This window comes from Ochotona princeps, chromosome 33 (genome assembly GCF_030435755.1).
Source record: "Ochotona princeps isolate mOchPri1 chromosome 33, mOchPri1.hap1, whole genome shotgun sequence".
NCBI lineage: Eukaryota > Metazoa > Chordata > Mammalia > Lagomorpha > Ochotonidae > Ochotona > Ochotona princeps.
Window position 1 is genome coordinate 4,171,418 of NC_080864.1, and position 21,952 is coordinate 4,193,369.

General features: G+C 65.7%; 2 protein-coding genes across 6 annotated transcripts; both read left to right on the forward strand.

Annotated features, from left to right (window-relative positions):
• Positions 1 to 814: 814 nt before the first annotated feature.
• DAZAP1 (DAZ associated protein 1) lies at positions 815 to 16,274 on the forward strand. 5 transcript variants are annotated; one of them, XM_058658103.1, is made up of 13 exons: positions 815 to 832; positions 954 to 998; positions 5,733 to 5,773; positions 6,000 to 6,166; positions 6,354 to 6,419; positions 7,338 to 7,448; positions 8,084 to 8,132; positions 10,534 to 10,616; positions 12,651 to 12,804; positions 13,183 to 13,212; positions 13,327 to 13,467; positions 14,947 to 15,123; positions 15,917 to 16,274. In XM_058658103.1, the coding sequence occupies exons 2-13, from the start codon at positions 970 to 972 to the stop codon at positions 16,090 to 16,092; spliced, it is 1,224 nt and encodes a 407-aa protein (XP_058514086.1). In that variant the 5' UTR covers positions 815 to 832; positions 954 to 969; the 3' UTR covers positions 16,093 to 16,274. The 5 variants fall into 5 exon arrangements, with proteins under 5 accessions (XP_058514086.1, XP_058514085.1, XP_058514087.1 ...); XM_058658102.1 differs by lacking the exon at positions 815 to 832 and having other exon boundaries at positions 839 to 998; XM_058658104.1 differs by lacking the exon at positions 815 to 832 and having other exon boundaries at positions 839 to 998; positions 15,920 to 16,274.
• A 1,553-nt stretch (positions 16,275 to 17,827) lies between these two features.
• Positions 17,828 to 19,374, forward strand: RPS15 (ribosomal protein S15). Its single transcript, XM_004595643.2, has 4 exons — positions 17,828 to 17,846; positions 18,029 to 18,114; positions 18,915 to 19,149; positions 19,236 to 19,374. Exons 1-4 carry the CDS (start codon positions 17,844 to 17,846, stop codon positions 19,347 to 19,349), a joined length of 438 nt encoding a protein of 145 aa, XP_004595700.2. The 5' UTR covers positions 17,828 to 17,843; the 3' UTR covers positions 19,350 to 19,374.
• The last annotated feature ends 2,578 nt before the right edge of the window (positions 19,375 to 21,952 follow it).

Consider the following 21,952-nt stretch of genomic DNA (forward strand, 5'->3'; position numbering starts at 1 on the left):
GCCTGTCCTCTGTCGCCACTGCCAAGGGGGCGAATAGACCACAGGGCCCAGTTGTACCACTCATGCCTTGACCTTGTAGTGGAGAACGCCTCCATGGGGGTCGGGGCAGGTGTCTGTGTAGCGGGTCAGCTGGGCCTGGGCAGCCTGGACCCCTGGGGTGTGTGTGTGTGTGTGTGTGTGTGTGTGTGTGCCGCACCAGCCGTGGTCTCTCCACCCTCGCAAGCAAGCTGGGTCCCCCCACATCGTGTCTGCTCTGGGCCGGGCGTGGGTGGGTGGCAAGCAAACTCAAATCCCCTCCTGGGGAGGTGGCCAGTGGACGGTTAAGGGAACAGATTTTGATCGGTGGCTTCGCCTGTGCTCCAGCCAGGCCGCCCTGATCCCCGGGAGGGCGGACACGTCACTCAGCTTGAGCCTGTAGTGGTAGGGTGCAGCTGGCTAAAGCTGTGTGTTTGCAGCGATCTGCTTTTCTGCACCCGAGGGGCAGTTGATATGTGTGACGGAGCAGAGGGTCGGCCATGCGCGTGGCGTGTGCGCCTTCAAGCATGGTCAACATCTTTTCCCACCACCACCACCACCTCACAGCCTCCACGCATGCGCGGCCCGAGCTCCGGGAGGCCACACGTGCGCGCGGACTCCATTTCCCGACAGGCGCCGCGCGCACGCACGGCGTGGCACCCCCTGGCCCCGCCCCCGGAGGCCCCGTGCGGGAGCGCGCGCGGGCGTGCGCAGGGGCGGCGGCGCGGCGGCGCGGGCACGCGCGGTGACCGTTGGCGCTGAGGGGAGGAGGAGGAGGAGGAGGAGGAGGAGGAGGCTCGGCCGCCGCCGCCGCCGCCGCCGCCGCCGCTGCCGCCGCCGCCGTTGCGCAGATCCGGGCCGCGGCTGGAGGGGAGGGCGACGGGAGCGGGTGACCTTCCGGAGGCGGGAGCGAGCGCCGAGGCCCGGGGGACGCCGAGCGCCGCCGCCGCCGCCATGAACAGCTCGGGCGCCGACGAGATCGGGTGAGGACGGGCCTGCGCGCCGGCCGCCCCGGGCTCCGCAGACGCCGTGTCCCCCGGGCCGGGCCGGGCAGGGCCGGGCTGTGTGTGGGGAGGGAGCCGCCCCGTCAAGGTCACGCCGGCCGTGGGCTGGGGGGGCAGGGCGGTCTGCGGGAGAGAATGTTCGGGGCGCCGCTGGAGAATGTTCGGGGCGCCCCCAGCAGCAGCAGCAGCAGCGGCGGCGGCGCCACCTCCCGACTTCCTGGTCAGGGCGCCCCCCGGGAATGGGGGCCTGGCTGGCTGAGGGCGGGGAGGGCAGTCCTGGAAGTGGGGTGTGTGTATGGGGTGCCCTGGGGTGCCCGCCGCCGCTGCACTTTCCCCACAGTGAGGTCCTGGGGAGGGAGGGTGAGGGTCGAGGCGGGGGGGGGGCAGCTGAGGGTTTTTTTTTTAATTTGGGGGGGTCGTTCACTGACGGCTGGGGGGAACTGGGATTGGGAAGACACCCCCAGAATAGGGACCTGGAGCTGCAGCCCCCCTCCACACACACACACACACACACACACACACACACACACACACACACCTTGCACCAGCTTGGCGGGCCGCTGCACGTGGCGGGCCCGGCTGTGGGTTTCGGTTGGGTCTTCGTCATCATCCGTCACCCTACTTGGGTGCTGGGGCCATGGGGCCCCGCCTGCACCCCTCCCCTGGCGGGGCCTTGGGCCCCTGGGGGCGCCTGGCCTTCCGGGGACCAGGATGCAGAAGCAGGTGCATAGCTGGGTCCCCTCACCTTGGTTTCCTGCCACACCTGGAGGTGGTGAGGTGGGGTGGGGGACCAGGGACACCCCTGTGCTCAGCCAGGACTTGGGGTGGGGGATGGGGTGCCCTAGGCCTTCTCCAGGGCCGCCCAGATGGCCCGAGGTTTAAAGTTCTAAGTTGCCACAAGGAAGGCACTGACAGGCCGAGTCTTGCTGGGGGACGCGGGCAAGTCCAGGGACTTGTGTGCCCCGGCTGGGGAGGCCCTGTCATGCGGGGAGCCCACAGTACCTAAGGGGGGGTGCTGGTGTGCAGGCAGACCTGCCCCGAAGCCCACAGTGGTCTGTCCCCTCCGCCCACAGGCTGCCCCGTGCCAGGGCTTAGCGGGGTGGGGAGGGAAGGCTGGCGGGGGGGTCCCCACTGCCCGGGTGGCCAGCCAATAAGACTGACTTGTCCCAGTTGCACATGATGGGTGAGGGCCTTGCTGGACCCATCCTGCTAGGGGGAGGCAGAGACCAAGCCCTTGGTGTCAGGAACACGGGGTGTGTGCACATATGCTCAGACATACATGTATATGTGGACACAAGCCTGCACACACACACACGTGTACGCAGACGCCTGCCTGCCGTGTGTGCCGAGGCCTGGCCAGCACCCCCACACTTGGGTGGAGGGCTGCCCGCTGTGGGCCTGCCTTCCTGGAGGGTTCTTGGGGAGTAGGTGACTGGTGCGGGGTGTCTGGGAGTCAGGGGCAGAGCGTGAGGACGGCCAGGCCACGCAGAGCAGGCGGGGGCAGGAAGGGCCCCTGCAGCCTGGCCAGGAGCCCGGCCTGCCTCAGACAGCTGGGGTCGGGGCAGGGATGTGTCTGCATGGTCGCTCCCTCAAGGACACCTGGACATGACCAGGCAGAGGCGGGTGTCCCCAGGTCCCCCATGCCCTGGATCATCCCCGGGCACACAGCCGAGAGCTGGGACTGGCAGTACTGTGGAGCCGGCCTTTGGGAATGTCTTTGGTGAAAGTTGGCGAGGATGTGTCCTCAGATGGGCACGGTCTGCTCAGCTGCCCAGCGTGGCCCCTGGGGCTGCCTCCTGTGCCTGGCTCCCGTCGTTAGAGGACTTGTTTTCTGGAGTCATTGTGTTCACTGGATGTGAGCTTGGAAGCCACGCCAAGCTTCACCTGCCTTTTTTTTTTTCCAAGATTTATTTATTTTTATTGGAAATGCATATTTAGAAGGAGAAGGAAAGACAAAGAGAAAGATCTTCCATCTGGGCCCAGCACAGTAGCCTAGTGTCGGAAGTCCTCGCCTTGAAAGCGCCGGGATCCCATATGGACTCAGGTTCTAATCCCGGCAGCCCCGCTTCCCATCCAGCTCCCTGCGTGTGGCCTGGGAAAGCAGTCGAGGATGGCCCAGAGCCTTGGGACCCTGTGCCCGTGTGAGAGACCCGGAAGAGGCTCCAGGATCCTGGCTTTAGATCGACTAAGCTCTGGCCACTTCTCTGTATATTTGCTTTTCCAATAAAAATAATAAATCTTTTTTAAAAAAAAGGTCTTTCATCCACTGGTTCACTCCCCAAGCGGCCACAATGGCCGGAGCTGAGCTGATCTGAAGCCAGGAGCTTTTTCCAGGTCTCCCACACCGGTGCAGGGTCCCAAGTCCTTGGGTCGTCCTCGACTGCTTTCCCAGGCCACAAGCAGGGAGCTGGAGGGGAAGTAGGGCAGCAAGGACCAAATTGGAGCCCCTGTGGACTCCCGGTGCATGCAAGACAAAAATTTAGCCACTAGGCCATTGCTCTGGGTCCTGCCCTACCTTTTGATGGCTTGATTCTGGATGTGGGCTTCATTGTGCCACAGTGCCAAGGTGCCCAGGTTGCCACTAGCCAGAGCCCGTGACTCCTCTGCCTCCTGTAGGCCTATGCCACCTGGGCACTAAGCCATCTTGGGAGCCAGGGTGGCGTTTAGGCGGAGGGTGCCTGCCACCTGTGTGTGTGTGTGAGTACACTGGCCAGTGGTGCCCACAGGGGCGTCCCAGGCTTCTGAACAGGGACTTGGGGTGCCCGCACACCTGTTCCCTGTTCATGTTGCTAAGCCCTGAGAGGCCCGTGGCTCCCTGCCCAGCCCCAGCAGGGAGGTGAAGCCTCCCACCGACAGCCTGGGGGCTGCATTCTGGGGGTCAGCCTGGGCCCAAGGAAGCCCCCCACCCACCAGGTACAGGGAACAAGAGGTTGGCTGAGCCCGCCTCTGGGCTGGGGTGCCAGACCCAGTGGCTCCACACTCCCCTCCGTTGGTTCAGGCAGCAGGTGGACTCTTGCCACCTCTTCTCCTGCAGGTCCCTGTGTTGGGAGCCTCCGTGTCAGGCCCTGTTCTCTGTGACTGGCACTTTATGATTTAACTTTGGATTGGGGTACAGGGGGCGGAGGGGAGAATACATGGCCGCTGGCTGGGCGCTCTCTCCCACCCGCACTGCTTGTTGTGGCAGAAGGAGCCCCTGGGCCTCTGCTGTGGACCCTGCAACCTGCTACTGCTCCCCGCCTCCCCCCAAAACTGAGGTGTCTTCCCGTGCCCATACAGGTACCCAGCCTAGGGTACCCAGCTTGGTCAGCTGCCTCCAAAGGGCCAGCTGGCCTCCTCCTCGCTAATACCTACTTTTGAAATTCAAATGAAGGCCGGGACTGGTCTGACCAGTTCCACTCCCCGCTCCAGGTTGGGTTGCTGGCTGGAGGAGGCCGGCTGTGTTGGTGTTCTGTTGGGGCCCTTCCCTGGCTGAGTCGGGGGCCGCCCAGGCTGGTCCTGGTGGCTGCGGGCTGCTGCTGGACATCGGGAGACGGCTGTCCATACCCTGACTTGTCCCCAGCGGAAGGGGAGTGGGACTGGGCCCCGTGTTTGCAAAGGCTGACGCAGCTAGGGCTGCTCCACGGCCCCCTTCGCGGGCTGCCGCCACCGGGCAGGGGTACGCCATGCCTGCCTGCTTCCCCTGTGTCCCTGGGACATGCGTGGAGCTGGCGTGATTTTTTTTTTTTTGAAAGATTTATTTATTTGTATTGGAAAGTCAGATTTACAGAGAGAAGGAGAGACAGAAACATCTTGCAACCCTCTGGTTTGCTCTCCAAGTGGCCACCACAGCCAGAGTCGAGCTGTGGGGAAGTGGGGCAAGCTGAGACATGAGCTGGCGCCGGTGGGGGATGCCGGCACGAGCAAAGCGAGGCCTTCAGCCGCTGTCGTGCTGGTATCTAAGGAGTTGCAGCGAGGGAGAAGACGGCGAGTTCTCCATCCGCTGACCCCCTCTGTTGCTGTACTCCCCCGTGCTGCCCGGGCTCAAGGCGGCAGCTTCATCCTGGCCTCTGCGTGGGTGGTGGGGGCCACGACCCTCGGGCGCTCTGTGGCATGGGAAGTGGAGCGGTGCAGGGGGGACGCGAGCTGTTGGGGTGTGGCTTACCTGTTGTGCCATGATGCCGGCCCCTGGGGGCTAGTGGCTTGAGTGAGGCCAGCAAGGCTTTGGTACTCCAGGTGGTGCCTCCAGGGCCTGGTGACCTGCCACTTAGCACCTGAGGCAGCCACGCTCCGTGGGCGCAGGAGTGGGGAGCCCAGTGGCCCATCGTCTGAGCTGCAGAGGGAGTGAGCCCGGTACCCAAGGGAGACTGGCCTCACGCAGGCCCATCAGGCAGTGGTGCCCAGCTCCACTTACTTCAGAATTCCACTTAACAGAATTCCAGGGTACACTCCCCTGAAAGGTGTCTGCAGGGGCTCCATGCGCCAGGTGCCCTGAGTCAGAATGCCTTCTGGTTGTGCCATGGGCCTTCCGTTCTGCACCCACACTCGTTACCTGGAGCAGGAGAGCCCTGCCCTGCACCAGGGCTGGTTCTGTGGTGCCGGCCTGCTGGCGGGTCCTCTCCCCGCAGTCATGGGCCCGGGCAGAGGCTGGCAGAGTGTGGTGGGGGAGTGCCTGGCTGCCCCGCACCGTGGCATCGGGCACTGCCCGGCCCTGACCAGCCTCTTGTTGGCTTGCAGGAAGCTCTTCGTGGGCGGTCTGGACTGGAGCACAACCCAAGGTAGGTGTGGCCGGCTGGCAGGGCCACCCGGAGCAGAGGGGCACGGGGCAGCGGGGGGGCACAGCGGGGGCACAGTGGGAGCCAGAAGCTGCCAGTCGCTTGGGGCTGCTCGGCCCTGCCGGCATGGGGGCTCCTGGGGGGCTGGCCTGAGGGCCACACTGTGCCTGTGTGTGCAGCCCCGTCCGCTCACGCCCGCCCCTCTGTGTCCCCCCCTTCCCCCGAGCAGAGACGTTGCGCAGCTATTTCTCCCAGTATGGGGAGGTTGTGGACTGTGTCATCATGAAGGACAAGACCACCAACCAGTCTCGCGGGTTTGGGTTTGTCAAATTTAAGGATCCAAACTGCGTGGGGACGGTGCTGGCCAGCAGACCACACACGCTCGATGGCCGCAACGTGAGTGGCCCGCCCGCTGCCCTGCCTCGGCTCACTCACCCTGCTGTTCGTGTGGGAGGACGTTCCCAGCATGCCTGAGGGGGGTCTCGACTGGGTGGGTCGGGGGCTTTTGTCGCTGACCCCCCATCCCCCTTCTGAGAGAAAGCAGCCTCACCTTCACGCCTGGCTGCCTTGCTGTTTCCCACAGATCGACCCCAAGCCCTGCACACCTCGGGGGATGCAGCCGGAACGGACTCGACCCAAGGAAGGCTGGGTAAGGGGCTGGGGACGGGGCTGGGGACGGGGCAGGGGACCCTACCCCCAGGCCAAGAAAATTCCTGGGAGAAGGTCAGCTCACACTGCTGGCCCTGGCCCCCAGAGGCCTGTGTACCAGCCCTGCTGGGCAGTGGTCGTGACCTTGGCCCGCCCACCCCTGAGCCCTTGGTGGTTGGAAGCTGCCAGGTTCGCCGGCTCAGCCCTGGCCCTTGTCCATCGCACCTGCTGCAGCGGCTGCTGCCTGCTCAGCCAGACCCATTCCTGGCGACTGTCTGCTCGCCTCGGGCGGCCCTAGGCCTCACCCTCCCCATCCCTGCGCTCTCCCTACGCTGGGCTTGCCCTTCCCCCGGTGTCTGCAGGACAGCACCCGGCACCCAGGGCCCTGAGCCCAATTCTCAAGCTGTTCCTGTAGCCGGCTCCAAGCCTTGGGGGGAGCAGAGCAAAGCTAAGCCGGCCACTAGAGCCTAGAGCCGTCTCCTGTCAGTGTCCTGCCCTGCTGGTTCAGGGGGCCAGTCCTCCAGGCGTTCCCCCGCTCCCAGGCCCTGGGGGACTGTCCTGTGGGTACAGCTCCAGCGTGCCCCTACAGCCACTGCAGTCAGGGCACGGGCCTGTTTGCTTAACCCGCAGCAGCTGGGCCAGCATGTCCCAGGACTGCGCCCCGGCGGCGGAAGGTCACACCCGAGCTGGGAGGACGCGACGCTGTCGCTTCTGTTCTGTGGGTCTCCAGAGCTGCTGGGACTTGGCCTGGTGAAAGATTGTGGCCGGAAGCCACCCCTTTCCTTCTCCGCTTCCATGTCCTTGTCCAGCTCGGCTCGGGGGGCCCTCAGAGCACCTGCAGGCCTGGCCCCTCGGGTCCCTCGGTGAGCTTTGGGGGACCCAGGCGTGAGCTAACCGGTGCCTCTTGTCCTTGAAATAGCAGAAGGGAACCAGGAGCGACAGCAGTAAATCCAACAAGATATTTGTCGGGGGCATTCCTCACAACTGTGGGGAAACGGAGCTGAGGGAGTACTTCAAGAAGTTCGGCGTGGTGAGTTCCCTTCCTGGCGGGTGGCCCGGCTCCTGTCCCATGCTGGGGTGAGCCCTCCACGGCCTGGCACGGCCCCACAGGGGACGAGACCTCCACAGCCTGGCCCCTGGGGGTCTCTGGCTCGGCAGTTGGTGTAACTCATCTGCCCTTCCAGCGGTGGAAGGCGCAGGTTGTCGAGGTTAGTGGGGGTCAGAGGAGCCGGCCCTGGCGTGGTCCGTGGGGACCCTCCTGGCCTGTCCTTGCTGCGGGAGGGACAGTAGTGCTGGGCTGTTCACCCCCGCGGGAGTTGCTGTATGCAGGTGGAGTGTCTTCCGAGCTGAGGGAGCCCCTGCTGACTGATGGGATTCACCGGGAAAGGGAGTGTGCCTGGGGGGCTCGGGGCTGCTGAGCCCAGGGTGGCAGTGCTGTGCCCAAGGGGACTCCAGGCTGGGGACCTGGCTGCGCCACCTCTGGGGCTCTTGAGTAGCAGGGCTCACCATGGCCTTGCCCCAGGCCAGCCTCCCTTCCCTGTCTGAGAGGGGGACCCAGCTGAGACCCCACAGGAACCTGCCCTGTGCACGGCGTCGGCCGCAGCTCGCGCCTGCTGGGGGCACACCAGGGCCACAGCGGGCCTCACGCAACCGTGTCCTTTGCAGGTCACCGAGGTGGTCATGATCTATGATGCGGAAAAGCAGAGGCCTCGAGGTAAAGGCACATCTAGTTTGTCCCTCAGCCTGTCCACCCCCCTCAGATGGCAAACTATCCCGCTGTCAGACACATTCAGGTGCTGGTGTAGCCATGGCCTCCGGGACAGGATGAGCGGGGGACGGACTAAAATGTAGGCAGCCCCCTGCCCCGCCCCGCCGGCTGCGGGGGCTCCCCGGGTCAGACCCGACCCCCATTGGGTTTTGGGGCTGTTTGGCTGGGGCTCATGCGCCCCACCAGGCGCGGGCAACGCCCGCCCAGCCCGGCTCGCTGCAGACGCCCACTGCAGAGCCACGCCTTGCTCCCGCCCTTTCCTTTTTCCCCCTAGTGGGTATTTTTGTTGGTTTGTTTTTATTTTTTCTTGTGTTTTTTTTCCCCCATGCTCCCACCCCCTTTCATCCACTCAAGTCAGGTGGGAGGAGAGTGAGCGACCCCGTGGTCCCCCACCATCTCCGAGCGGCCCTCGCTCATGTGCTCTGTGGTGCTAGGGCAACAGACACCCCATTTCCCTGCCCCCTCTTTTTTTCTGTGGCCGCTGCTGTTTGTCCTGGCCCACCTGTTGGGGGCCAGCCGCGGGTCCAGCACCCAGCCCTGGCCCAGAGCGCGGGGCGCCCCCCGCAGCATGCCCGCCGTGCGGGATATAGTTTGCCATTTGAACGTGTCAGGAGCCCGGCCCTCGCTGTCTCGGTTAAGCCTTAAGTCTTAGAGTTACTTTGACTTAGCCGTACATGCTTAGTACCATATGTAAGTGTTTGCTAGTCAAGTACAGTAATGTTAAATAAGTAAGTTGTTTCCTTCTCTCTGTGGATTGTTTGTGATTAATGATGTCTCTAGATTTCTCCTCTCCAGGTGCTAAGTCATACCACACAGGTACAGGCCAGCCCGCAGCCAGAGGAGGGAGCCGCTTCGCTCCCGTGGGGTGTAAACGAAGTTTCAAAGTGTTTGTCCCACTTCCTCAGTGCTGATGTCGCCCGTGACAGACAGACACATTCCCAGACAGCCACCCCGGGGGTCCCGGGGGTCCAACACTCCTGCAGTTGGAGACGGTGGCAGCTTCACCCGTGCTGTGTGCAGACCCCGTCTCCCGTCTCGCCATCCTCGGGGGGCACCCCCGGGCCGCTCCCTGTCCCTGCCTGCCGCTGGCCTCGGGTTCCTGGGGACCCAGCCATAGCTAAGTGCTGCCAAGCCCGTGCGCCTGGGGGTGGGGGAGTACTTCAGGACTGGCCCTGGGGGCTCGTGGGGCCACATGGTGTGCCCCCCAGTTCCAGGGCTGAATGCAGAGGGGGGCCACAGGCCCTCCGCCCCCTGCCTTCTCCTTCCTTGCAGAGCCCCGAGCTAGGTCCCTGCTGGCCTAGCTGAGGTCACGGCCGCCCCTTTGCCTCACCTGGGCCTCGTGCTTGCTGTCCCACTGCCTCTGCCACGCACCCCTTCCATCCTGGGAGTCCTCCTGGCTTGGGGCTTTGATCTCTGTGCTCTTCCTTGGTGACGGTCCCCGTTCCTGTCTCCTGCCGTGATGGCGCTTCCGGGGCTCCTGCCCCACCATGGGCCTCTCCCTGGGCCCTGTGATCTGCCTGCTGGCCCCACCACGGGCGTCTCCGGGCTGAACCTCCGCTGTCCCTCTGTCCCACTGCCACCACCCCGGGCCCCACCCGTCCCCGGCTCTTCCTATCCACTCCCGTCCATCTGTTCTTTGGTGGTCTCAGGCCACCCTCCCACTGGCTCGAGCCCACCCCGGCCCTCCCCACCCAGAACAGTCAGGCTGTTAGCTGGGGGCGGGGGGCTGCACTTACCCCAGACCAACCAAACTTCGTTTATACTGCCACTTCCTCGTGTTTGGGAAATGCTAAATTTTGAGTCCCTGAAAATGTTCTGACTCCGCGGTGCCTCTTGCTCCTGCTGCTGACGGCAGTTTGAGCTGCTGGATTCCATGTGGCCTGTATCTCTGTGCACTGCCTCCTCTGTCATAGACACAGCTACCGTACATAGAGATGTCTAGGGTAGACATGTGTATGGATGTGAATGTAGACACGGCCGGCTCCCTGCGCGCGGGACCCGCGACGGCCCGGTGGGCTTACCCAACCGCGTTGGATAAGCTGGCGAGGGGCTCGCCGTGGTAGACGTGGCCGCGGAGCGCTCTAGAACGCTGTGTGGCTGCTGCCAGCACTGGCTGCCAAGCAGACGGGCGCCAAGGGGGTGGACCGCGGGCTTCAGAGAAGCAATGCACGCACACACACCGCCCCGGCCCCGGGCCGCCCGGCCCCTGCCCTGTCCTCCCCGGCCCCAGGTGGCCGCACAGTGGCTTGGCTGAGGCCCCGGTGCCCCCTTGGCGCCCCGAGTTGTCATCGTCCTGTTTTGTGTCACAACACCCTGCTACCTTGATTCACTCTTGGTCGTTGGCTAGGTTTTGGATTTATTACTTTCGAGGACGAACAATCAGTGGACCAGGCTGTCAACATGCATTTTCACGACATCATGGGCAAAAAAGTGTGTAGTTGTAGTTTTATTTTACCTTAAGACCAGACCAAGCCTCAGCCAACCAAGGGGTTTCACTGGCAGGGGCGGGCCAGGGGGTGGGCGGGCGGCCCTGGGCCTGGCTCTGGGAGCGCTTCCCTCCGCAAGGCCGGGGAGCAGTGAGGGGCGCTGGCGGGGGGCGCGCCAGGAGGGGGGTGTGGGGAGTGAGCCTCCAGTGAAATCGCAGTGTTGCCTCAGGCTTGGTCCCCGTGACCTCTCCTTCAGATGTCCGCCCCGTCCCCTGGCCTGGCTCCCCTCCCCCGTAATGCACTGAGCAGGGGGCCTCCGACCCCAGCTGCTGTCCCCTCAGAACCGGAAACATCCTGAAGGATTGGTTTTCAATTGGGTCACTTACTGTGAACCTCCGGGCCAGCACATGCTCTCAACAGTGTTTAACCACCATGCAGTCAAGTGACCGCAGGTTGTCTCATCTTCATACTGTGTTGTTGCCACGGAGGTGACAGGGACAGGAAGCCGCCCCCATCCTCCCCCGCCCCGGCTGCTCCACAGACCAGACACCGGGTGCACGACCTGTTGCTTTCCTGGGACCCTCGGAGCCTCTGGGGAGGTTAGCTCTACAGGGAGTCACTCGGGGGGCTCGCAGCCCCCTCCACGTTCCTGCAGGATTCCTGTCCTGGTTTGCAGCCCCCCTCCTCCCAGCACACCTCACCGGCCTGGGCTGCCTTGCCACAGTGCCACATGGAGCCGGCTCTGGGGCGGCCTGGATTGCAGACTCGATTTAGTTCCCAAATCAGGCGCTCGCTGCAGCTTAGAACTGGCATGTGCTGCGCTGCGGAAGCGTGCAACTACCCCGCAGCCCAGAGTCTGCGAGGAGTGTTTTTAATATGGTCCTGTGATCTGAACTTGTGGGGCAAGCTTGGCCTTGCTGGCTGGAGCAGGACGGGCCTGCCCGGGGTGTGTCTGCCTTCCGGTCCCTGGCACCTCCCTGGGCGCCCCCAGCCCTGTGGAGCAGGAGGCGAGCCTGCCTGCCCCAACCTTCCCCCAGGGGAGGGTGCAGGAAAGCCCCCCAGCCGCTTCGGCCCTTCTTGGGCCCTCTGCACCCCAGGCGAGGGTGAGCGAGGCTCCTGCCCTGGCGTTGCCCTGCGAGGTGCTCTCAGACACTGGGCAGGCAGGGCTCCGAGCTGTGGCTATGCTTGTGCCCTGCAGTGCCCTGCAGGTCCCGGGCTGGCTTCAGCGGGCTCGCTACCCCTGTGCTCCCAGAAAGCTGTCAGGAAAGGGAGAAGCTAGGGTTCCTGGGTGCCGAGGCCACCCTGGGATCGGGTGTATGAGTGGCCGGCAGCTCCGAGCAAGGAGGCCGCCACGCCGGGCAGTAGGGGAGGCCCAAGGTGCCCACGGCGCGTGGCGCCCCTGCCACGAGCAGGGAGGGCCCTGGCTGCCCAACACAGTATGAAGATGGCCTACTCACTCCGATGTCCGTTCTATTGCATGTCTGTTGACTTTTGTTAGATGTAATGTAAGGTTCTCTTTATCACATCCATTCCCTCTGACTTGATTTTGAGTTAATTGAGATTCTTTAAGCGGTAGCCTGGGGAAGGTAAGTCTTTATCTTCCATTAGACATTTTAAATAAAAACCTAAGTTAAAAAACCAAGTGTGTTTCTCAGGTATGAACTCCAAACATGGGGTGGTCCTGCGGCCCCGCGGCGCCCCTGCCAGCGGGGCCTGGCTCAGGGCAGGGGTGGGTGGCCATGAGGAGCCTGTCCCCCACAAGATCTGAGGGTCCCAGCCCAGTGCCCGCCCCACACAGGGCGGGGTGTGGCATGTCTTAACGTCATTTCTATTGTACCTGAGAAACATTGCCTTAAGAAAATTAAAGAGCAATTTATTTTTAAAGAAAAAAAAATTATTGGCCTAAATAAGGTTTATAGTTAAGTATTTAGTATTAAGTCATAAGCCGCTAAGTGTAGTCTTAAGTTACCCGAGGGTGTCTGACGGGAAGGGCTGCGGGGCCGCGGCCGCTGCCTGAGCCCCGGCTTGGTTTGTCCAGGTGGAGGTTAAACGGGCTGAGCCTCGGGACAGCAAGAGCCAGGCGCCGGGACAGCCAGGTGCCAGCCAGTGGGGCAGCCGGGTAGTGCCCAATGCTGCCAATGGCTGGGCAGGGCAGCCCCCGCCCACGTGGCAGCAAGGGTACGGCCCACAAGGTAAGGCCAGACGGGCATGGGAAGCAGCGCGGGCATTCTGGGAGGGAGGGAGGGGGCGTTGAAAGACAGCAGCCAGAAGCTGCCGCGGGAATCCCTCCCGAGCAGGGCAGACCACCCTCCTGGCTTCGTGCTAGTTCCCTGCCTCGTGAGCTGGGCCCCAGCTGATGGAGAGGTGGGTCTCGCTGCGAGGGCGCTGTGGCCTACTGCCCTCTGCTGCCAGGCCCCCCACGTGGGTGCCTCGCTCTGCCTGAGCCCACATGTCCTGCTTGGTCCTTGTCTGCACCCCAAGGAAGGTCCCCAGGGCGGGGGGCAGTGGGGCAGGCAGGCTCTGGCCCTGGGCGCCTACAGCAACCCTTGATTCTCTGTCTCCCCGTCTAGGGATGTGGGTGCCAGCCGGACAGGCGATCGGTAAGTATTCACTTGTAGAGTCGAGGATAGACCCCAGCCCGGGCGCCGGGGCCGACTGGCAGGCCCTCACCCTGGACTGCTGGCACGGCCCACACTCTGCCCCATGTGTTGCAGGTGGCTACGGACCCCCCCCTGCCGGCAGAGGGGCGCCCCCTCCGCCCCCGCCCTTCACCTCCTACATCGTGTCCACTCCGCCCGGCGGCTTCCCGCCTCCTCAGGGCTTCCCGCAAGGCTATGGCGCGCCCCCCCAGTTCAGTAAGTACCTGGCCTCTCTGCCCCCACAGTGCCACGCTGCCCCTCGTCCCAGAGGCGGATCTCCATCAGACAGACTTGGTGGGAGCCCCTGCTTCGCAGCTGGGTGTGCGGGCATCACCTCTGCCCCCTGGCCCTGCAGGCCGCCCTGCTGACGGCCCCGGGGGGCAGCATGGCTTGACAGAAGTTTTAGGTGAACTCCAGCAGCACCAGTGAAGTGAAGCAAGCAGGTTTTTTGTTTGTTTTTAATTGGAAAGTCAGATATACAGAGAGGAGGAGAGACAGAGAGGAAGATGGTCTGTCCACTGGCTATAACCGCCAGAGCTGAGCCAGTCTAAAGCCAGGAGCCAGGAGCCTCATCCAGGTCTCCCACGCAGGTGCAGGGCCGTCCTCGACTGCTTTCCCAGGCCACAAGCAGGGAGCTGGATGGGAAGTAGAACAGCCAGAATACGAACTGATGCCCATATGGGATCCCAGTACATACAAGACAGGGACTTTAGCCACTTTAACTTGGACCAGGCCAAGTTAAGCAAGCTGTGAGCACTGTTGCCTGGGAGAATTCCCTGGGCCCATCCAGACACGTCCTGCTGCTGAGCAGGGTGCCGGCAGCCTACAGGGGCAGGGCAGCGTAGCCGGGGAGGCCACTGGCAGCGACACCAGCATCCCACAGGCGCGCTGCTCCAGTCCTGGCTGCTGTAAGGGCCTGGTAAGGCAGGGGCAGATGGCTCAAGTGCTGGGGTCCCTGCACCCGTATGGGAGACCTGGAGGAGGTTCCTGGCTCCTGGCTTCAGCCTGGCCCAGCACCAGGAGCCATCCGAGAGAAGCAGCAGGTTGGAAAATACTGCACCTAAGATTCAGTTTGGAGTAGTGGCTGCTCACGGCTGCCTCGGCACGCTGTGACGTCACGGCCACTACACACAGCCTCCTCCACACACAGTGTGACATCACCATCACAGCCACTGCACACGGCCTCCCTCCACCCTATCCTGTGGTGTCCCAGGCCACGTGGCCAGCTGCCTGGTCTACGCCAGGCTCAAGTGGCTTCCCAGCGGCCATTTAGAGATGTACCACCTACTGGCCAGATGGAGCTGGGCCACAGGAGACACACAGCCCCGGAGCCCTCAGGCAGGGCCTGCCCTGTTCCCACTGGGCACTAGCTTTGTTCCTCTGCAGGGGCCGCGAGCTTGCACCTGCTGGGTCACTGCCGATGCCCGCATTGGCAAGGACTGGGCTGCGCCAAAGTTGGAGGCCAGAAACTTAATTGGGTCTCCCGTTGGGTGCCAGGCAACCAGCTGACTGGGCTGTCCCCGCCTTCCGGCCTTCCTGCCAGGGCCGGGCCAGGCGCTCTGCCAGGGTCCTGGAGCTCTTCACTGGCCTGTGTCCCCAGGGTGGGCCGCAGTCACCTGGCACCAATGTCACCTGTGGTGGGTGTCCTTGGGGTGGCCCGTGCCCCGTCCACACCTCATCCTCCTGTGTGTCTAGGTTTCGGCTATGGCCCTCCACCCCCGCCACCGGATCAGTTTGCCCCTCCAGGGGTTCCTCCTCCGCCTGCCACCCCAGGGGCAGCGCCTCTCGCCTTCCCGCCGCCCCCATCTCAGGCTGCCCCAGACATGAGCAAGCCCCCTACAGCCCAACCGGATTTTCCTTATGGCCAGTACGGTAAGTACTCGCGGTGTACTGTGTGGCTGCGGTGTACTGTGTGGCTGCGGCCTGGCATGCTCCTGCCGTGGCCCACCTGCCTCTGTCTGCCAGGTGCAACCTGCCGTTGTGGGATCACATGGTGTCGGGGTGCTATGAGGCACACGAGGCTGCGTTGGGTGACCTGAGGCCCTGGGCTGTGCTGTGGGCCTTGGCCGGGGTTCAGGGAAGCTGTGCGGCCGGGGCCTGGGGAGTTCACCCGTGCTCTGGTGTTGCCAGCTGCCCTCAGGACAGGTGCTGCCAGGCTCGCTGCCTGTGCGTGGCCTGGAGGCTGTGGGGCCCCCAAAGGACGGTGGCAGGACAACTCCTGGTCTGTGTATCTGCGCTTGACACCCCAGATGGGTCCAGGCGCCTGCGGGGCTCCCGGGCCAGGCTGAGCACTACTGTGGCCCTGGGAGGAGCCGCCCTCCCCGACCCGGGCCTCACGCTGCCTGCATCTGAGAGCAGTTGTGGCCGCCTCCGCCCTCACGGGGGTGGGGGACAACCAGCCCCCCGCGTGTCCCCTTCCCTGGAGGCCCTGTGAGGTCAGACAGGGTCAGACAGGGCCCGCCGGGCAGCTGGGTGCTGGGCTGCAGCCCCTCTCCACCCGCAGCCCTTGTGAGTCGTCGCCCCAGCAGGGACAAGAGACACTTGGGGTCCACAGGAACAAGGGCCAGGCTCAGCCCACGCGTGGACCGCCGCCGCCTCGCCCGCCCAGGCCTTGCCGTGGGGTGCGCCGCCCTGGCCTCGGCGCTCACGCGGCTGTCTCCCCCAGCAGGTTACGGGCAGGACTTGAGCGGCTTCGGACAGGGCTTCTCGGACCCGAGCCAGCAGCCTCCCTCCTACGGGGGCCCCTCGGTGCCGGGCTCGGGGGGACCCCCCGCCGGCGGCAGTGGCTTCGGACGCGGCCAGAACCACAACGTGCAAGGCTTCCACCCCTACCGACGCTGACCGGCCCGGCCGGGCCCAGGACTCGAACTCGTGACAATCACACTTGGCAGCAACATGCGACTGGAGCTGGGGGGGCGCGAGGCTTCTGTCGGCGGCTGGGCGTGTCTGGACTGAGGCTTATCAATTTCTTTCTTTCTCTAACCCATCAGCACAATAAAAAAAAAGTCACTGGTTCACCAACAGGGTTTTGAAAAACGTCTTCAGCTTTAATTCAGATCTTCAGGTTCCTTTTACTTATTTTCCTGAGCCTTTTGTTTGACCGTATATTGTAAACTTTTATGTTAAAGGAAAAAAATATACATTTACAAATTGTGAGATTTTTCAGAGAAATTTTCTACGATGTATACTGGCTTATTTTTTAATTTAAAACAGGGTTCCGTCGGCACTGGGGGCGGGGGGCGCGGCTCCCCCCGCCGGCTTTTGGGGGACCTGCCTGTCCAGAAGAAACCTACTGAGTGTGTTTTTGTTTTTGTTTATTCCTTGCTTTTGTCGACTGCCGGGGGCGTGTGCAGGTGCTCTGTGGGCCCGAGCGGCGGGGCGGCCACGCGCGGGGCGGCGGACACGCACCGCTGGGGCGGCGTCCCCACTGACCGCTCTGCCCTGCTCTGAATAAAGAAGTGCGTTTGGATTCCAACGTGGTGTCTGTTCTTTGCCTCTGGGGGTCCAGCTGCCCTGCCTGTGCCTCGGGTGTGCAGTGGGGGGACTGTCGGGGGGCCCGGCCCAGCCCGGGGGTGCAGCAGCCGCCCCCTCTGCACCCCGGGTCACCCCTGTCCATTTGTGACATCAGTTCTGTGGGGCAGTAGGCCAACCCTCTGCTCACAGCACCGGCAGCACAAGTGGGGCTCCCCTCGGTCCAGCTCCCAGCTGACGTGCCTGGGAAAGCAGTGGGTGACGGCCAAGTCCGGGGTCCCTGTCCCCACAGGGGAGACCCCCGAGGAGCTCCTGGCCCATCTCCGGCCATTGTGTCCTTCTGGGAGTGCGAGAGATCGTCTCTCCTCTCTGTAAATCTGCCTTTCAGAGGAGAGGGGTCCCAGGGCTCCAGGCGCCACCCGCCACCCTGGGGAGCCCCCTGTGTTCCTGCCCATGGCCCGGGGACCCCTGGCTCCTGGAGTGGCCCCGGGCAGCCACAGCGGGACGGCCGGGACACCCCCACCTCATCTCATGAATTTGGACATTTTTTCAACCGCAGGATCTGTGGGTGGACACGGGGTGTCCCCGGGGCTTGGTGTCCAGGCTGCCAGCTCCGGCCACTGGGGGAGTGACCCAGCGCATGCACGCTCGCGCTGATTTTCCCGCTAATAACTCAGCCTTCCAAATGCACAAGGGAAAAAAAAAAAAGCAATAATAAAAGTCTGGCTCAGGGAGACGCGAGGCCTCGTCTCCTCCCGGCCAAGGACATCCACCTGCACAGCCTGGACGCCGGGCTCCCTGCAATCAGCCGCCCAAACAGCAGAGGGCGCGAGCCGGCCGCAGTCCTGGCGGACGCGCGGGCGCACGTTACGGCCGCAGCCTGGCGGAAGTAGGTTACTCACAGCCTCAGGCCTGGCGAAGGCGCAGGCGCACGTCACGGCCGCAGCCTGGCAAACGCGCATGCGCACGCCGGCCTCAGACTTGGCGGAAACAGGTTACCCACAGCCTCAGCCCTGGCAAAGGCGCAAGCGCACGTACGGTCAAGAGGGCGGGACACGCAAGACGTCTCGTGATATCTGCGCGTGCGCGGACGCCGCTCTCTCTTCCGGGAAGACGACAAGATGGTGAGTGGCGCGCACGGCCTCGTCGGCCGGGACCCCATCGCGCGCCATCCGCCGCCGCGCCGCCCTGGCCGGCCATCGGAGGCGGCTGGCGGGGCTCCGGGGGATGCGGGGAGGGCGTCGGGGCCCTGCGGGGTCGGGGCGCTCGGGCCGGCCCTGACCTGCGTCCGCGCCGGCTCGTGCAGGCAGAGGTGGAGCAGAAGAAGAAGCGCACGTTCCGCAAGTTCACCTACCGCGGCGTGGACCTGGACCAGCTGCTCGACATGTCCTAGTGAGCGGGGCGGCGCGCCGTCGGGGCTCCGGGGGCTCCTGTGTGCGGGGGTGCCCTGGTGGGGGTCCGGGGTCCCTGGGTGCCCTGTGTCCACGGTGACGTGTTGGGGTGCCCGTGTCCGTCCCCGGGTGTCCTGGGTTGGGGTGCCCGTGTCCGTCCCCGGGTGTCCTGGGTTGGGGTGCCCGTGTCCGTCCCCGGGTGTCCTGTGTTGGGGTGCCCCGTGTCCCGGGCGTCCTGGGTTGGGGTGCCCGTGTCCCGGGTGTCCTGGGTTGGGGTGCCCGTGTCCTGTCCCGGGTGTCCTGTGTTGGGGTGCCCCGTGTCCGTCCCCGGGTGTCCTGGGTTGGGGTGCCCGTGTCCGTCCCCGGGTGTCCTGTGTTGGGGTGCCCGTGTCCGTCCCCGGGTGTCCTGTGTTGGGGTGCCCCGTGTCCCGGGCGTCCTGGGTTGGGGTGCCCCGTGTCTCGGGGTGCCCCTCCAGCCTCCCTCTCCTGCACCGAGCAGCTCATGCAGCTGTACAGCGCGCGCCATTGGGGGATCCGGGGTGTCCCGGGGGTGCCCTGTGTCCTGTCCCGGGTGTCCTGGGTTGGGGTGCCCGTGTCCCGGGTGTCCTGGGTTGGGGTGCCCGTGTCCGTCCCCGGGTGTCCCGGGTTGGGGTGCCCCGTGTCCGTCCCCGGGTGTCCTGTGTTGGGGTGCCCGTGTCCGTCCCCGGGTGTCCCGGGTTGGGGTGCCCGTGTCCGTCCCCGGGTGTCCTGGGTTGGGGTGCCCGTGTCTCGGGGTGCCCCTCCAGCCTCCCTCTCCCGCAGCGAGCAGCTCATGCAGCTGTACAGCGCGCGCCAGCGGCGGCGGCTGAGCCGGGGCCTGCGCAGGAAGCAGCACTCGCTGCTCAAGCGGCTGCGCAAGGCCAAGAAGGAGGCGCCGCCCATGGAGAAGCCCGAGGTGGTGAAGACGCACCTGCGGGACATGATCGTGCTGCCCGAGATGGTGGGCAGCATGGTGGGCGTGTACAACGGCAAGACCTTCAACCAGGTGGAGATAAAGGTGCGTGCTGGGGTGGGTCGGGGGGCCGGGGGGCCGGGAGGCGCGGGGCGGGCAGGCGGACCCCGCTCACCCTGCGCCTCCCGCAGCCCGAGATGATCGGCCACTACCTGGGCGAGTTCTCCATCACCTACAAGCCCGTGAAGCACGGCCGGCCCGGCATCGGCGCCACGCACTCCTCGCGCTTCATCCCCCTCAAGTAGCCGAATAAAGGGGCGCTGCTGCCCACACCCCACGCGTGCCCACGCCTGTGTCTGTCGGGGGTCACACGCCTGCGGGCTCGGGGAGGGACACCGCACGACGCGGCTCCCGCGGGGCAGGGAGGAGGGGAGGGCGGCCGGCTGTCTCTTCGGTGCCCGGCCCGAGTGAGGAGGACTGCAGCCCTCACCCGAGCCCTGGCATCCACCCGCCGGGTGCTCGCAGGGGGCGTGGGTGCCAGCCTGCAGGTGTCCCGGGGACGGGCGCTGGGCCACAACACGTCCCTGCTGTGCCGGGGTCCCTCGCTGCCTCCCTCCCCGACGCCCAGCTGTCCCTGCCTGCCAAGGCTGTGCCCGGGAGGCATCGGGGTCCTTGGCTGGCACGGCAGGAGGCGGCCGGGGGGCCACCGGGAGAGCGCCTCCCACCCCGGCGCGCCTGCAGCTGCGGCTCGTTTCGGCCTGCGCCCCTTCTCGCCCTTCCTCCTGGGCGGCTCCGCACGCGCCCCCATCTGCCAGGGCCGGTGTTGGGCCGCGGTCGCTGCGTCCCGGGGCTCCGTCCCCAACCCAGTGCGCCCCAGGCCCGTGGGCGCCCCTCGTCCGTCCCTCCCGCCGCCGCAGCGCGCACCGCCCCGCCCGTCCCCGCGCAGCGCCGCCCCTCCGCGCACGCGCACGCCTCCCCGCCGCGTCCCGCACCCGCACGCCGACCGAGGGGCGGCCCGGGCGGCCGCGGCTCCATGGGGCTCCTGGCGCTCCTCGGCCTGCTGCACTCGGCCTTCCTCGGGGACCAGGTAGGGCGCGGCGCTGCGAGCTGGGGGCGCCAACGGGGGTCCGCGCGGCGGGGCAGCGGGTCGGGGTCTGCAGCGGTCGTCCTGGAGACGGTTGCCAGGCGCGCAGCAGCGACTCCCCCCTCCACGGCTGCGCAGGCGCAGGCCTCGCCCCCCGCTGCCCGCGGCGCCCTCCCCGCTGCGCTGCCGAGACCCCTGCACGCTGCGGTGCCGGTCCAGGCGCCCCGCGCCCCTCACTGCTCCCCCTCCCGGCCGAGCGCCTTCGGCCGCTGCCATTCATGACTCTGCGCCTGGCCGTCCGCGAAAGAGGCGGGTGGGGGGGAGCCAAGGTCACGCCTCCCACGCGCTCGGCCCAGCTTGGGGCAGCTGTCTGAGGTGCTGATGGGGCCCGAGCGCCCAGGGAAACTGAGGCCCCACAGCTTCTCGCAGCCCCCCCACTCCCCTCTCCGACCCCCCACCTGGCAGAGGAGGGTCAAGGGACAGTGCAGTTTGCCCAAGGACACCGGGATCCCAAAGTGTGCCAAGCCAGGGCTGGGGACAGGCGGCGGCTGGTGGTGAACGAGCTGGGTGGGGGAAGAACGGCCCAGGCGGGCCTGGAGTGCCCATGGTGCCAGCCGGTGGCTGCAGGGATGCCCGGTGCAGGCAGGGGCGTGGTGGCAGGAGGACCTCAGAGGCCCCCCGACACTCCAGGTCCAACCACACCCAGCATGGAGGGGCCCGGTGGGTCCTGGTCTAGGCCTGGGTTCCCCCCAGGCATACAGGGCACGCCTGGATGGGTGCAGGGGCACCCCCTGGACAGGGTTACAGCCAAGGTCACCTGGAGTGACCCGTTGGCAAAGGAAAGCGAGCCCAGTCCATGCCCAGCCCTGCAGGTCTGACCTCTCCCGCCTGCTCACCCAGGCTCCTTCGTGGACAGGCTGGCCCTGCCCTCCTGGGCCACAGGAGCCACCTTGGCTCCATTCAGGGCCTGCGGCAGCCTCACCCACCCTGCCACGCCCCGTCCTCTCCTGTCTGCACGCGCCAACCAGGGACCCTCCCCATCATGCTGCCCCGGGGAGGGGGCCCTGCCCTCGCATCCCGCTCCCCACAGGCTGGGGAGTTGGAGAGGGGGCGACAGCTGAGCCTGGGGGGGGGGCGAGGTGACGGGTATGGATGGTGACAGAGGATCCAGCCTTGCTGTACGACAGACATGGCGGGGGTGGAGCTGGCCACCGGCCACCCCTTCCTCCACGCAGGGGGGACCCTGGGGCAGCTCCTTGCTGGTCCTTTCCATCCCTGGGGAGCCCCACGCCCCACCATACCAGCTCCCTCCCCCGCCATGGCTCTGATGTAATAGCCGGGCTGGGATGCGAGGCCCCCGGAGGCGCTGAGCTCTGCACCGGCCGGTGGGGGACACGAGGCGCCCCCTCGCCTCAGGGGTTCGCCCCTCGGCCGACGGGCGCGCGCGCACCCCAGACCCCGCAGGGGCCCTGATGCCCGCGGCTGCCCGCCGCCCCGCCTCGCGCCGCCATTGGCTGTTACCATGGCACCAGCCCATCTTCCCGCGTCGCCATTGGCTGCAGCGCCTGCATCCCGCATCCCGCATCCTCCCCCGCTCGCGGTGGACTCGCCCAGCGCCGAGAGCGCCTGGCCAGGCCCGAGCCGGGCTTTGTCCGCGCGGAGCCCCCTTGCCCGCGCGCTGCGGAGCCGCGGGGGGGAAGGAAGCCCCGGCGCGGGTAAGCGCCTGCGTGTTCCCCGCGGCGGGGCAGGCCGGGGGTGCGATTGCAGGCTCCGGGACGAGGTGGGCGTGTGTGTCACCCTGGGACGGGTGGGAGCGCCCTGGAC

Excerpts from the sequence above, each read along its gene's own strand:
- DAZAP1 (XM_058658103.1), top strand. The coding sequence starts at position 970 with ATGAACAGCTCGGGCGCCGACGAGATCGG. Across the intron at positions 999-5,732 it reads TCGGGCGCCGACGAGATCGG|GAAGCTCTTCGTGGGCGGTC; the intron begins GTGAGGACGGGC and ends GTTGGCTTGCAG. Across the intron at positions 6,420-7,337 it reads CTCGACCCAAGGAAGGCTGG|CAGAAGGGAACCAGGAGCGA; the intron begins GTAAGGGGCTGG and ends TCCTTGAAATAG.
- RPS15 (XM_004595643.2), top strand. Across the intron at positions 18,115-18,914 it reads CAGCTGCTCGACATGTCCTA|CGAGCAGCTCATGCAGCTGT; the intron begins GTGAGCGGGGCG and ends CCTCTCCCGCAG. Across the intron at positions 19,150-19,235 it reads TCAACCAGGTGGAGATAAAG|CCCGAGATGATCGGCCACTA; the intron begins GTGCGTGCTGGG and ends CGCCTCCCGCAG.